This window comes from Melanotaenia boesemani, chromosome 21 (genome assembly GCF_017639745.1).
Source record: "Melanotaenia boesemani isolate fMelBoe1 chromosome 21, fMelBoe1.pri, whole genome shotgun sequence".
Lineage (NCBI taxonomy): Eukaryota > Metazoa > Chordata > Actinopteri > Atheriniformes > Melanotaeniidae > Melanotaenia > Melanotaenia boesemani.
This window is the reverse complement of record NC_055702.1, coordinates 25,223,344-25,238,118: the sequence shown is the minus strand read 5'-3', so window position 1 is coordinate 25,238,118 and position 14,775 is coordinate 25,223,344. Positions and strand designations below refer to the sequence as shown.

The window sequence follows — 14,775 nt, the reverse complement described above, 5'->3', positions numbered from 1 at the left end:
TGTAGTAGTTATAACTGAATTTATTTTGTCGCTAACAAATTTCTGCTCCCCTCTTCAGCCCAGTAGTTCACAGTAATGTGAAAAGAAGCTGCTGCTGACTCAAACTAACTTAAATACAAGAAAAGGAGACGAACACCAACGAAGAAGACGACAACCAATGTGCTTGTGAGCGGGGGACGAACGACCACTGTGATTGGCTTATGTGTGGAAAGAGGCGGGTCTTGTGGGAATTTATTATTCCTGTGTTGCCAACTTAGTGACTTTTTCACTATATTTAGCAAGTTTCAAGACCCCTCTAGCATCTTAAAAGAAAAAAAAGCGACTAACGACAAATCTAGCGACTTTTTCTGGTATTATTGTAGACTTTTGGAGACTGACATGAATGAAGGTAGTTTATCTTCCCAAAGAGGAGCGGTGCTGTGCAGACCCTCTCATACGAGGCTTGGTCTTCTCGCAGCTGGAGGATGCTGCTCTGGCTTACCATCACAGTAATGTCTATTAATGAAGAGTGTGGACAAAAATATTTAAAAAGTTAGGTGTTGTGATGTTCCAGACTCCTAATTAAAAAACAAAATACACTTAAAAAACTTAACTAAAATATAAAGAAAATATTGACAGAATTATTTAATTTTATTTATTGTGAATTTTATTTTATTTATTTATTTTAGCTGACTTTTTAGCGACTTCTAGGACAGCCAATAGCTACTTTTCTTACTGAGGAGTCAGGAACCGTGGCTGGAGAGGAGCATCAGTTCCTGAAGCTGTGTATTGCCAGGAACTACATGGACCAGTCATACCATGCCCTGTGGGGGATGATGGTGACAAAGTTGCTGTTCTGCTTCAACTACAAAGTTAAAATCAAATCAAATCATCAAATCTGATTTGATTTGATTTGACAAGTTCTATGTTAGTGTGGCCAGTTTTTTTTTTTTTTTTGTCAGCTGCAAAAAAATGTGAATTATAAACATAATTTCTGAATTCATTGTTCAAGTATTTATCACTAATACAGTGAAAATGAGAGGAAATGTGAATATTTGCTTTGCAAGGGGATTTCATCGTGCGCCCCTAAATTTTCTTCTTGCGCTCCTAAAAATTTAAGTCAGGGGCCGCTCGTAAAAAAGTTAGTCTGGAGCCCTGAATTATGTCATTTCTACTGTTTCCTTCTTCAATCCACTGGCAGGTCACTGTATCAATGTTTTTATTTATTTATCTATATACTAAGTTATTCTCCCTTTTGGGTTTTCTTGGTGGTAAGCAGGGTCTGAAATTAACACTCGCCAGGCGCCAAATGCGAGTAAATGTTTCGTTCAGCGAGTAAATCTCAGAGGCCTCTCCGCCAAATGGCGAGTAAATGTTTGCACCAAATTAGTCATGTTTTTCAGTCTTCCTTTTGGTGGATTTCTTCTTTATGTTCCTCTGCTGTCTGCATGCACTGCACTGTTTCAGTTCTGTTTACGTTTAGCTCAGGCTAATTAAGTAGGTAAATATGTGGAGATTTTTAGCAGGAGCCGGCCAGCTTTCCAAAAGAAAGCACGGTGAACTGGAGGATAAATCAGCAGCACGTGGACGTGATGTTAGCCTGTTAGCTTAGCTTAGCTGTTTACAGCCTGATGGGTGACAACAGCTGCATAATGGGCTTGATGTGACTCCGCGAGACTATGAACAGCTGTCAACCGATTTAACTTATCAATTTCATAATACTGATACTTATTATTATTGTACTGATCAGTTATTAAGTTAATTATTATTATAAATCAGCTTTTATAATTATTGATAAGCTATTTATATTCAATATTACTGATGTGTCATGAATCAGATCAATAAGCTTTAAATGTATTTATTATCAATTTTTGTTAAGTTAATTTTTTAAACAATATAATAAAAAGCAAATATCAGGGAGTATGATCCCACCAAGGCTGTAATGTTGTGGCACAAGGACTGTTAGGAGCAGGAGGCCAGACTTCACGGACTGTGTTGAAGCACGAAGAGCAGAGAGGGACGAGTCTGATCAGGTTTTAGTTCATGAATTCAGACATTAACACTTTATCAAATAAAACCATTTTTCTTGTTGCTTTTGTTTAATGTTGCTGTGACTTCTACTTTCAGTTTTGGTAACAAAATAAAATAGTATTATAGAAAATAATGTGTGTGTAGAGGTGTGTGTGTGTAAAATTATTTAATAATTTGGCCAGTAAAAAATATGTTTGGCCGGTGGATTTTTTCATCTACCGGCCAACTTGGCCAGTGAGTCAAAAAGTTAATTTCAGACACTGGTGGTATGCAACCAGCGAATTACCGCCAACTAGTGGACTGTAGGATGCTGAGGGACGCACATCTGGCTCTGCAGATAGTTTGAGGTAGTTTTATAATCTGGTTCTGCCTTATGAGCAAAAAAAGGCATCCACCATTCACACGCTGCTGTTCCTCCTGGTGGATGAGTGCAACATCACTGTGTTTTTACTTGCTTCAAGTTGGCGTCACGGGATCAGCTGAGCAACAGCAGCTTAGTTACTGCAGAACTCTGCGATACCGACATGTGAAAACAGACACGAGGCAGCCCCTTTTGCCTCTTTTACTGCCTCACTTGCTGGCTCAGAGGTACGTCAATCCAGCTTAAAAGGTCCCTTAGAGAAAAAAGCTAGTGTTTGCTTTTGGTTTTGTTTTTTGTGTGTGTGAGAGCAGAAAAAAAAATGTGTGTTAAGATTGCCAACTGTAACTTACTAAAATAGTCATGAAGAATCTGAAAATGCAATTTGCTGAAGCAAGGCCGCACTAAAAGCTCACACAGTTGCAATATGTTAACCAAACACATGGGATGCAAGATCACAACCAAGATGCAAAAAACCTGCACCAGATCACATTTACAGCTGGTTAATCACATCTGTCTTCCTTTCCTCACTGACAGGGATTCACTTGTCAACCACATTCATACTCGATTTCAGGGAAAATTAATCTCTCTATAGTCAACAAATCTGTTACAGAGCAGGTTTGGTAGCTATAAAAAATTTGTCACATGCATCACAGCCACATCTCCACCAAACAAATGGTAAATTCAGGAATAAATAGATGGCTGGTTCTGGGCTGCGGCTGGTCAGATGCTAGGAACTGACCAACAAAACGGTGATTGTTCTGTTTGACAACAGAGCCGGCCTGAGGGACAGCATAATGAAAGTACTGTGCTGCACTTTTGTGGGTGTGGGCAGGCTGAGTGGGCTGGCATAATCTGGATTCTATATGTGGTAATTCCTACTGTCACCATGTTATAATGCGAGGAGGAGTGATCTTACATGTATGTACAGCAGACATCACAACGCAGGCTAAGCCTAGATAGACCCTCCACACTTCATTTGCAATTTTCTTTGTTTGATAACATGTTAAAAATGTTTAATAAAGCCTGTGAGCTCTGTAATGTATGACATACATCTGCCGAAGGAACTTCCTGCTGAATTAAGGACCTAGTTTATTTGGTTAGAGAAAGAGAGTTCAGTTTGCACCTTAGGGCCATGAGGGCTGCGGGACCGCGTAATCCAGGGGGGCCCAAAGTCGATCCTCGAGGGCCGCTGTCCTGCAGATTTTCCAATGTTTCCTGCTTCAACACACCTGACTCAAATGAAATATATCCAACAGCCTATTAAGTTTTGCACAATGACTCATCAATTTGAGTCAGGTGGTTTTGGAGCAGGGACACATCAAAAACCTGCAGGACTGTGGTCCTCGAGGACCAGAGCTGGACACCTCTGGCGTAACCTATCAGCTGAAGACACAAGAGATATCACTGTTATCCATGAGAAGCTGAGTTGCAAAGCAGATTCCCACCACTTGGTGGCGGTAATGTTAGTTGACTCAACTAGCCTCTAGGCTGATGTGAAAGATATGAAGAGTATTGAAAATGTGAAAATGACATTTTTATTCAAGCAGGCGTTTTAGTTAAACGAGGGTTTTTATGGCTGTGTGTTCTCGTGTTTTCTCGTTGTCTTTTTGTGTATTTTATTTTTATTATTCCCAATGTATTTTGTGGTTTTAATCTGTGAAAAGTGCTATATAAATAAAATTTCCTTGTTTCCGCCACTCAGTAAAACTGTCCTTCACCTCAGGACAAAGGGTTTTGTCTCAGCGTCATTTATGGAAAATTTGTCCCTAAATGCGACGTCACTTCACAGCTAAGTGAAGACGTCACATGACGTTTAAATGACTGTTGCACAAGCGAGACGACAGGAATCACGACTAGAGGAGTGGATTTTTAAAACCAAGGACGCTGCAGGTTTAAATGGATCAGCTAATTACTCCTTTATGCTAATTCCAAAGTTTTAAACTGTGATTTCAATATATAAAAGGTAAATTGTTCAACCACAACAAAAAAAGCAAGCAGTGATGGAAATAACTAACGGCATCACAATCCATACAGCCAAAGACCTGGTTCTGATAAGTTCTGTGGAGACAGACGAGTTCAGAGCTGTGATTTTAGACCACAAATAGTTCATTTTGCCACGTTGCTATGCACTGACAATGTTTCCTTGTGGTATTTCTTAATAAGTAGACATAAATAACAATGCCACAGTTTCCTCAGCCTCTTCTCTCCAACAGGTCAAGTTCTTCTAAGCTTTCAGTTACTTCTTCTCTCCTCCTTGGTGGATCAGACAAAGAGCTGCCCTCAGCTTGACATCCCCTCTGCTGTCAGGCTGCAAACTCCCTTACTCCCTGCTGGGATTCCCCACTCCACCTTCCTACTCCAACCGCCGGTTTCTCATTGGTGTGGATGTGTGTACATGCGTTTTCATCCTCTCCTCTGCACTCTCTTAATAGCCGGCGTATGCTGTGAGACGAAGAAGATCAAAGCACCCGGCAGTTAACAGGAAGGCCGAGCTATTTCATAACATCGTTGACGGGGCCTCCAGACCCAGGCTCACAGCAGGATCTCTCCACGGGTCGCCTGGCTGACCCAGTGACGAGATGTCCGTCTAATTTTATATTTAATGTAAAAAAACAAAAGCAAAAAAAAAGCAAAAAATCACTTTCAGGTACTTGAAGTAATTGTTTTCTGTATCGTGTTATCTGATGAGTATTGGTCCACTCTTTTTTAAAAGCTTAAGATTTGGAGCTCTCTTAAAGTCACCGGATCCATTTGATTGAGGTCTGGACCCTGGATCACATCAACACCTTGAATCTTTTTTTTTTTCATTCGTTCTGTTTTGGTTTCTATTTCCTTCCTGAAGAATGACCCAACTAAGTTCAGCTGTCAACCACATGGTCTCACACGTGCAAGGTGTCCAGGTCTGTAGCTGCAGAACAAGCCCACATCATCATCCCTCCACCACCATACCTTGATAGCTGGTATGGGTGTTTATACTGAAAATGTGTTTTTGAAAATGTACTGTTGTTCAGTACAAACCGTTCAGACCAAACTTCTCAAATTTGGTCTGGTCCATCTAAAGGACATTGTTCCAGAAGTCTTGTGGTTTGTTCAGTTGCAGCTTTGCAACCTGAACCGTGATGCTGTGTGTGAAGAGACTTTCTCCTACAACCCTTCCAGACAAGTCACACTGTATTTGTTCAATCTTTTTCCAAATGTACTGTCATGAACTTTAACATTTAACATGCTAACAGAGGTCGGGAGAGTCTGAGATGTAGTTCTTGGGAATTTTACAGTTTCTCTATATTTTGCATGGTCTGATCTTGGGCTGAACTTAATGTGATGTCCGCTGTTCTCATTTTAAATTATTTTATAACCCTTTTCAGATTGATGCACGGCAATAGTTGCTTCTCTATGATCATTGCTGATGTCTTTCCTCTTGAAATCTTAACACACCTGAATGCTGCAGAGCAACAAACTGACAAACCTTCTGCTTTTACAGAGGTCACCATACTAATCAGTTAATCAATGTACCAATCTGCAGCACCTGGCTGGTACTTACTTTACTCCAGTGAAAGCAGGGAGGGTCTACTTAATGCTTCAAACACTATTCCTGCATTGTAGCTGTTTTTGATCCAGAAATAATAAAAATGTAATTTATGTTGTTTATCTGAGGATGTATTTCATTTCAAGGCCTGGGAAGCACCAGAGGAGCGTATTTGCTAAAGGTTGGATGCAAAGTATTCCTTTTAAAAACCCAAAATAATGCATAATAGTGTTTTCTGTCACATATATGAGAAACTTGAGCTAGAATAGTTCAATGTAGTTTCTTGATAAATTACTAAAACTTTAAATTTCCTCTATGATTATCCCCATGCTTCTTTATACTGCATGCATAACTATGGCTCAATGAATTTAAAACAGCTCCATGTTTATCACAGAAGACGGAGCTTTAAAACACATCATTTACAGCCTCCACAACTCCAAAGTGACTGCATACTGGGAAACATGGCAGACTGCTTTTCATGTGTTGACGTGTGCTTCTTAGAAATAACATTGATTCATGCAGCCATGTGTGTGACAGGCTCCTCTGAGATGGATGGGTGTGTGTTGAGGATGGGGGAGTGGGCTCCCCTTCACACTCACCCTTCTTCCTGGCCAGCTAGAGGGATCTGGGAGAGTTTGGAGAGGTTCTTGGCGTACTCTTCTTCTATCTTTATTCTGAGAGGGAAGTAGAGTTTGATTACCACACAGCTTTTCTGCAACTCAGTTTCCATGTGTATTTCCTGTGTTGTGCAACACGAGTGATGTGCATGAAAGTAGAAACAAAAAGGGGAAATGGTTTGTTTTAATTGAAACTGTATGGTTTTCATGGTAACCTGAGGTGAAGTGATAAAAAAAGAGAAAAAAAGTGATGGCAGATTAAAAAGCAGACACCTTTCTCGTACGAACTCAGCCATCTCTTTCTGCATCTGTTTCCCTTTCAGCTGTTTCTGCAGCAAGACCTCAAATCCAGTGATGCAGCCGTTGCCCTGGGGATCCTTCTTGTCACCCTAAGAGAAAAACACAGAAAGCATGCGAGAGAAGCATCAATGAAAAAAACAGAACTAAAGTAAAACACAGCATGAAGGTTTAAATATACAGATAACTGAAAGGTGAATTTCTGGTCACAAAAAAAAACGTTTAAAAACACATTTAAGAGCTCAGTTCTACACTTCAAACTATAGTAGGAAGTGTTGACACCTCAGTATCTTTATTTAAAACACAATATGAGGCTGCATTTGACTCCTTCAGTGTAACAGTAAACAGGCTACAAGGGCTGCTAGAAAAATAAATTTTATTTTTTTCAAACCAAATCTAGGTAGATAGATAGGTAGGCAGCTCAGCTGACTGCAGTCATTTCTCCCACTCGGCAGCAGGTCCACTGAGGTGCTGAAATAAATTGATTGTTTTTACATCTTTGGTAGAAACAGGTTTTAAACTAATTCTGTAATGTGTTGTTACTAGTTCAGTCTGAGGCTGCAAAAAACCGAACCAGTCCCTAATACCTGACAACTCTGTACCTGTTTGTCCTTGTTTGACCTTGCTAGCTAACGTGTTTACGTTAGCTTTGAGTGTGTGCACGTTAGCTCTCCGTTAACTACGGAAGCCCAAGGAGGATGTTTTTGGTGCAGATTAAAGGGGGAGAAAATCCAGATTTTCATCTAAATAAATCCCCATAAACAGCAAATTCAAATCAATCAATAAAATCAATTTATCGCCCAGCCCTACCGGTTACTCAGATTTACAGCTGATAAACTCACACTTCCTGACTCTGCTGTCCACTACTGAGCTGTTACCAGTGTGTCTATGCCTGAAGTGTGTTAGCACTCAAAGAGCACCTGGTAGAGATTACGCTGCGGGGGTGAGAGATGTCCAAACAGAGCAGCCAAGGCCAGCTGGCCCGCTGAGCTCCACCCGCTTATATGTACTGTATTATCCTGCAGAGCTGTGTGTGAGCTGGATCTTATCAAAGTCAGTGCTGATGCTCATTTTGCAGGCGACTCTGGAAAAGATCTGGTGATTTTCTGCATACTTTTGTTTTACTTTACTACCTAAATGTGCCTTTTAATGTTAATTTTGTTGGTTTTTATCTTAAAGATCTCTAATTAAAGAGATCTTTATTTAAAGGTGTCCTATTAAAAATATTATCTAAAAAAATTAAAGAGTTCTAGATTTAGAATAACTGGCTTTGTGAGATGAGAGTGATCTCCAGACAAACAGAAGGCAAAAACAAACAAAAAAAAAAAAAGTGTTGGACCACCACATGCTGCCAGAACAGCTTTGACACATCCCTCCACGCAGAAATCTGCTGGAGGTGTGAACCACAGTTCCTACACAAAATATCACTGATAACATTGAATGAGGATGAGTTTAATGATGTCAAGGGTCACTGCATTTGGATAATTTGGCCTTTTGTGGCCTGAAGGTAAAAAATTCTTATCCTGTACGATAACAGCTTAATTCACTCTGTTTGTGATTAATGAGTTTTCCCCCTGAAGTATGCATATAGTAATACTTTAGATAAGTAAATTAAAATAGCAACACTGCTATTATTAATTAATGGCTATAGTCTCATACATCCATTCAGCATTGTTTCCCAATGTTGCCGAAAACTTTTCATGTTTTATAACAACAAAATCAACACACATGGCTCCAAATTTTACATGGTATGCTACTAGGCTAAAAGAACAAAGCGTTTACAACCTGTTTGGGTAAACTTACCCAGAAGTAGTCGCAGTAGCTCCATTCGTTTGGTTTCAGCAGCTGTTGCTCCGGCATGCAGGCCGGTGACGGGAACGTCACAGAGTTAATCTGCACAGGAATATTTGGTTAATGTCACATGACCATGATGACCAACTTCATGACTCTGATGCTACTTTACATATAAATGTTAGAACTCCATGCATAGTTGTTGGTCTGAGTATTTACTGGGATTTTCACACACAACCATCTCTAGAAGAATGGGCGGACTGGTTGGAGATGATAGAAAGGCAACAGGAAGTCTAAGGTCTGCAGAATCTCTGAACACACATCACGTCCAGCCTTGAAGCAGATGGGCTCCAGCAGCCGCAGACCACACCGGGGGCCTCCTGTCAGCAAAGGACAGGAAACTGAATCCTGTCACAAAAAGGGGGTCTAACCCGGTACCAACAAGGAAGACCTGATAGAGTGATCGGTGAAGGTAGTCTGCATGCTGTTGCTTTAGCAACATTATTTCATCTCTGCAGCCAAAACAGAAAACAACAAAGTAAACATTTCCAATCAAGCTCAGATTGTTCCTTCCCTTTCCTCTGTCCTTAGGGACAGCTTAGACAACAGAGATTTTGTGGTTCTTAGCTTTTTGATGGGAGTTTCACATTCAGAGCTCCAGCACAACTCTACATTCACTTCGAGCAATCAGCAAAATGGATTCACAAATACTGCTTTTAATTATCCTGGTGCAGTTAATTGCCAACAGAAGTGATGCTAAATGTGCCGCCTGAAAGCCTTCCTGCTGGTAAGCTCAAGTGGACAGTACAGATCAGATTACACTTTAGTACGACTGTATGTCCTCTTGTGGGCTTTCCTGAAACTTTCACTCTGGTGATGAAGTAACTAAGCCAGCCGGCTTCAAATCATCTGAGATATGGGAATCTCACTGCTGCGTCCATAAGTCTCTACCTCCACATTTTAGCATAACAAATGCTCCTTTTCGGTGCTAATTCAAACCTTTACCTACTAAAGTTAATGCACATTTCACAATTTTAAAGCACAGACATTTAATTTAATTCAATGTTTATGAAATCTGGTTGGCTACTTTTTGCACAAACAAACAAACCTTCAACTTAACTTCTGCCTCGGTAAAGAAATAAAGAAGAATCAAGTCTTCAGTAACATTCATTCCAATTAACCTCTGGTGAGAAACAGCCTGCAAGGAAATATCACCAGTTTCTATTCAACTCTTCAGTGGGAACGGTGTCTAAAACCAAGTCCTCTCTTTTCAGGGTGAATTGATGAACATGGTTCTGCTGATGACTTTTCCAGAGTCAATGTTCAAACTGAAATGGCAGAGTAAGAATCCCAAGCCACTATTTGAAGCCTAAGTTGGCTTATGAAGCTTATAATTTGTTTGAGGGAAAGGATTCCTATTTAATCACCAGAGGTCCAGAGGTTGGCAGCTAATAGGGCTTTACCCTACAACTGACCCCCGCTTCCTCAGCTAAAGATGAGGCGGGGGTCAGGCAACTTCCAATAGTCTCCAATGAAAGGCTCCGTTTGTTTTCATTTATGCCCACACACACTTCTAAAACAACTAATGGCCTCTGTGACCGGTCCCATTGCCCCAAATGACCCTCAGACTGGAGGCTTGTAAGTTGGAAACTTTGACATAAGTCAGTTTCCAGCTTTTTCTTTCCTGATCTTTAGTGATCTCATAGATTTTCTGAACAATTTTTCTCATAAAATACTTTGGATATTTGCGAATTATGTTTGTTAGTCATAATCAAAGCAGGGCTGCACAATTAACCATAACTGACAAATGAACATGATCTCATTTCTAGTTAATGGTGATTCATGTATGTTTCTCTGCATTCAGATCAAGCTGCACTCAAATGAACACATATTTAATTGACAATAAATAAATAAATGATACAACTCTGCCTCTACTCTGCCTGAAGCCTCATTTATGCTACCTTTACGTGCATAAATAGGTCCATTTCAAATGTCACTGCCACATACTTCCCATTCAACCTTTATGTTGTCATGGCTGTTAGCCAATAGATACACCGGAGGGCAGTGCAGAGTTCACCGTCGAGTTCGGACGTCAGTTTCAGACAATGACAAACATGGTGGAGGAGATCCTGATGACGTTCATTTTTAGAAAAAAAACGAAGGCAGTGCAGTAGACAGTGGTGGTCTGTATGGGCATTAAAAACATTGCAGCTTCTTCTTCTCTGTTCCTTTCACTGGCTGCATATCAACTATACTGCTCAACACTGCCCCTGTAGTTTCTAGTGGTACTGCTCGATTTGCTGCAGTGGGGGACGTATCCGCATTAACCCTTGAAACAGACCAAATTATGCATGTTGGACTCAAAAGTTGGACGAAATGCTTCGTATCCATGTTTAGCGTAGGGCAGGAATCACCAGCTTCGGTCCTCAAGGGCCGGTGTCCTGCAAGTATTGGACACCTGATTCAAATATATGGGTCATTAACAGACATTTGTAGAAGTTGACAACAAGCTGTTGGAGATCAATTTTATTTTAATCAGGTGTTGCAGTAGAGAAACATTCAATACCTGCAGGATACAGTCCTAGCTAGAAGAAATCTCTAATGCAAGTCAAACTAAAACTCGGGTCCCAGGAGGTTAAAGCCCCCTTGCTAAACTATGGCAGATAACCTTATTTTGGCATCCCCAAAGACCTGGTAGAACAGTTTATTATCTAAAAAATGAAAATGTTTTGAACGTGTTACCATAATAACTGGCTTTGTGAGATGATAGTGACTCCAAACCATGTATATAAACGATGGACAGAGCGTCCGTGACGTCACCCGTAGGTTTCTGAAGAGCAAAAGTGAAGTTCGTTGGGCCGTTCCTAACATCGCCATCTTGGTAGCATCACGCCTGCTGTCGCTCCCGGAAAATACAAAAACGGGCAAAGTGGCGGAGCTGAGAGGGGGGCTGTGAAGGTGGGGGTAGATGATTCACGTCTATCAAACTCCGAGAGCTAACCATGCATGCAGAACCATGCAGGAATCTGCTGGAGGTGTGAATATATCACTGATGGTCCATAACATTGAATTAGGATGAGATTCACTGATTTTAAGGGACAGTTTGGTCCATCTTTTGCATCGGTTTTGCACGTAGTTTGGTCAATTTTTCGCTAGTTTAGCCATCCGTCGCTTGATGCAGAAGATGGAGTAATGCCACCAGAAATCACAGGGGCAGTGCTGAGCAGAATAGCTGACATGCAACCAGAGAAATAAACAAACCAGAGAAGAAGAAGAGGATCAGCAGGGAAAAAAAGCAGGAGAATGAAGACGAGCACAACAACTGTAGAAATTGCACGAGCTTTTGAAGAAAGACTAAACGCAAGTGTTTAGGGTGTGTTGGGCAGTTGGAAACAACATTACAGCGAAACATTATCGCTGCCAAAAGGTGTCTGAAACTGACGTCGGCTTGTGTGAGTGAACTCCGAACTCAGCACTGCCCACAATGGAGGAATTGACTTTACAACCATGGCAACATAAAAGACGAATGGAAGTATGAAGACGGATGTTGCTATTTACGTACATAAGGGAGCATCAGGGATAAGCATATGGGAGCACGTAAGTAAAAGTCAGTCAGGTCCCATCCTGACCCAGTAAAAGTCTGAACATAGCCTATAACCTCCAAGCAGCAGTTGACCAAGCACATGGCCAAAAAGGATGCAGGGACTTGATAAATGGGATGCTGGATGGGATAATGTCACTTTGTGTCGGTACGCTAGCAACTGAAAACAAGCACCAAACACCCTTCTTTAGGGAAAACAGATGGGAAACACAAAGGAAGACGCTATGAGGAGAACTGGATAAGCACACAGTATGAAATAAATCTAAAGCTCATACACGCTGTGAGGTCTGGGGTGACTTCGTGTTAGTTAGTTTCAGTCAGTTGCCGTACTTACAGTAACCGTTGACTCCTTGTTCTGCTTCCTGGTGGGCGATGTTGATCCCGGGCTCTGCAGGGAGAAGAAGGAAGCTCCGTCAAAACCTTGGTCCTCTGTGTCAGACATGACGGCTACGCATACACACACTGCCACTCAAACACACACCCAAACACTGTTGTTTTCCTAGTGAGAGCCGTTAGCATCTGACTGGTGCGCTCTCAGCTCCTGCTGCTGCTGGTGTGTTTGTTTGTGTGTGTCTGTGTGTCTGTGTGTGTGTGCGTGTGTGTGTGTGTGTTGCTGTGCAGAGTAGAAAGGATAGTTCTGCAGAGCAAAGCAAAGCAGGATTTGCTTTTTCTCTTTGTGTGCGACCATGAATCTCTGTCAACATTTAAGCTTATACATGGAATAAAACAGCAAGGTGAGAGAGAAAAATAATGAATAGGAACTTCAACACTTGGTTTCTGCTATAAATAAGCAAATAAATAAAATAAAAATAAAAAGAAATACAGAGAAGTACATTTTGAATCTGAGCCACATGAGTATGTTTGCATTCATAAAAGTGTAGAAAAGCAGGGTAGTATACAGAGAGTAAGTTGTGGGTGGATCTGGTATCATTTTATCCTGACTGCCTGGCTAATTATGATCATATACTGTAGGAGGGATTAATCAGCTTAACTTCCATCAGCCTCTCCATTTATAATGAGATGGGAATAGAGGCAGTTTGATCGGGTGAGATGTGGAAAAATGACATCATATGCCATTATTATATCTGTAATTAATCTTCATGACTGTAAGGATGTAAGAGGAAGTGAACTGCTGAGTCCAATGTTTGCTGGGCTTCTTCTGAAATGGTCATTTTCCTCTTAGAGTTAAGTAACAAAAAATACAACTTTAAATCTTGCACCAATGAATGAATTAATTAATTAATTTCAACTTGTCGAATTATTTTAGGTATTTACAGTCACCATCTACTTTTTACCTTGCTAGTACCGGGTTGGACACCTTTTTCTTCCAGAACTGGTATTCTTGTATTGTCTGTTATAAATTCAACAAGGTGTTAGAAACATTCCTCAGAGGTTTTGCTCCATATCAACATGACAGCATCACACAGGTGCTGCAGGTTTGTCGGCTGCATCCATGATGAGAATCTCTTGTTCCACCACATCCCAAAGCTGCTCTACTGGACTGAGATCTGGTGGCTGTGGAGGCCGTTGGAGTCCAGTGAACTCATTGTCATGTTCTAGAAAGCAGGTGGAGATGATCTGAGCTTTGTGACATGGTGCATTATCCTGCTGGAAGTAGCATCAGAAGATGCTCCACTGTAGTCATAAAGAGATGGACATGGTCAGCAACAATACTCAGGTAGACTGTGGTGGTTAAACCAGGCGACGTTGGCCCAAAGTGTACCAAGAAAATACCCCCCCACCATTACACCAGCAGCAGCCTGAAGCGTTGATCCAAGGCAGGATGGATCCATGTTTTCATGATGTTTTCAGCAGATTCTGAGCCTAGCATCTGAATGTGGAGCTGAAATGGAGACTCATCAGACCAGCAACGTTTCTCCATCTTCTATTGTCCAGTGTTGGTGAGTGTGTGTGAATTGTAGCCTCAGTTTCCTGTTCTTAGCTGGCAGGAGACACCCGGTGTGGTCTTCTGCTGCTGTAGCCCATCTGCTTTAAGGTTGGACGTGTTGTGTGTTCAGAGATGCTGTTCTGCAGACCTTGGTTGGAACCAGTGCTTATTGGACTTCCTGTTGTCTTTCTATCATCTCCAACCAGTCTGCCCATTCTCCTCTGACCTCTGACATCAACAGACATTTTGTTCCAGACAATTGCGTTGATGGTTGTGTGTTGATATAATAACAATAGATTAGATTTATATAGCACATTCAAGACACCCAAAGCGCTTCACATTTTGTCCATTATTCATTCCTCTGTGATGTTAAGCTACATGTGTGGCCACAGGTGCCTCAGGGCAGACTGATGGAAACGTGGCAGCCTATACACGCCTCTGACATTCATCCACATTCATACACCAGCGATGCTGATAATCGAAACAAGGAGGGTGAAGTGTCTTGCCCAAGGACACAACAACAGATGACCAGGGGAGTGGGAATCGAACCGTCAAGTTAGATTTGTAACCAGCTATGCAAACTTGAAAGTTTTGGTTCACTCTCACTTGTAGTTAGATAAATTTGACTTATTTACTACTTCAGAACTACATATTTAGAGGAACACAAGAAAGAAATCAGTGCCC

The 14,775-nt window shown here is 41.2% G+C and overlaps 1 protein-coding gene across 2 annotated transcripts in view; it reads right to left on the bottom strand.

Moving 5' to 3' along the window:
• LOC121632106 (growth arrest-specific protein 7-like) overlaps nt 1–14,775 on the bottom strand; it is an 83,569-nt gene that overhangs the window by 25,287 nt on the left and 43,507 nt on the right. For both annotated transcript variants that reach the window (XM_041973295.1, XM_041973296.1), the window contains 4 exons: nt 12,538–12,591; nt 8,615–8,704; nt 6,788–6,903; nt 6,497–6,571 (listed from right to left, as the gene is read on the bottom strand). In XM_041973295.1, the coding sequence (XP_041829229.1) occupies nt 6,497–6,571; nt 6,788–6,903; nt 8,615–8,704; nt 12,538–12,591 (335 nt within the window). The remainder of the gene's footprint in view (nt 1–6,496; nt 6,572–6,787; nt 6,904–8,614; nt 8,705–12,537; nt 12,592–14,775) is intronic.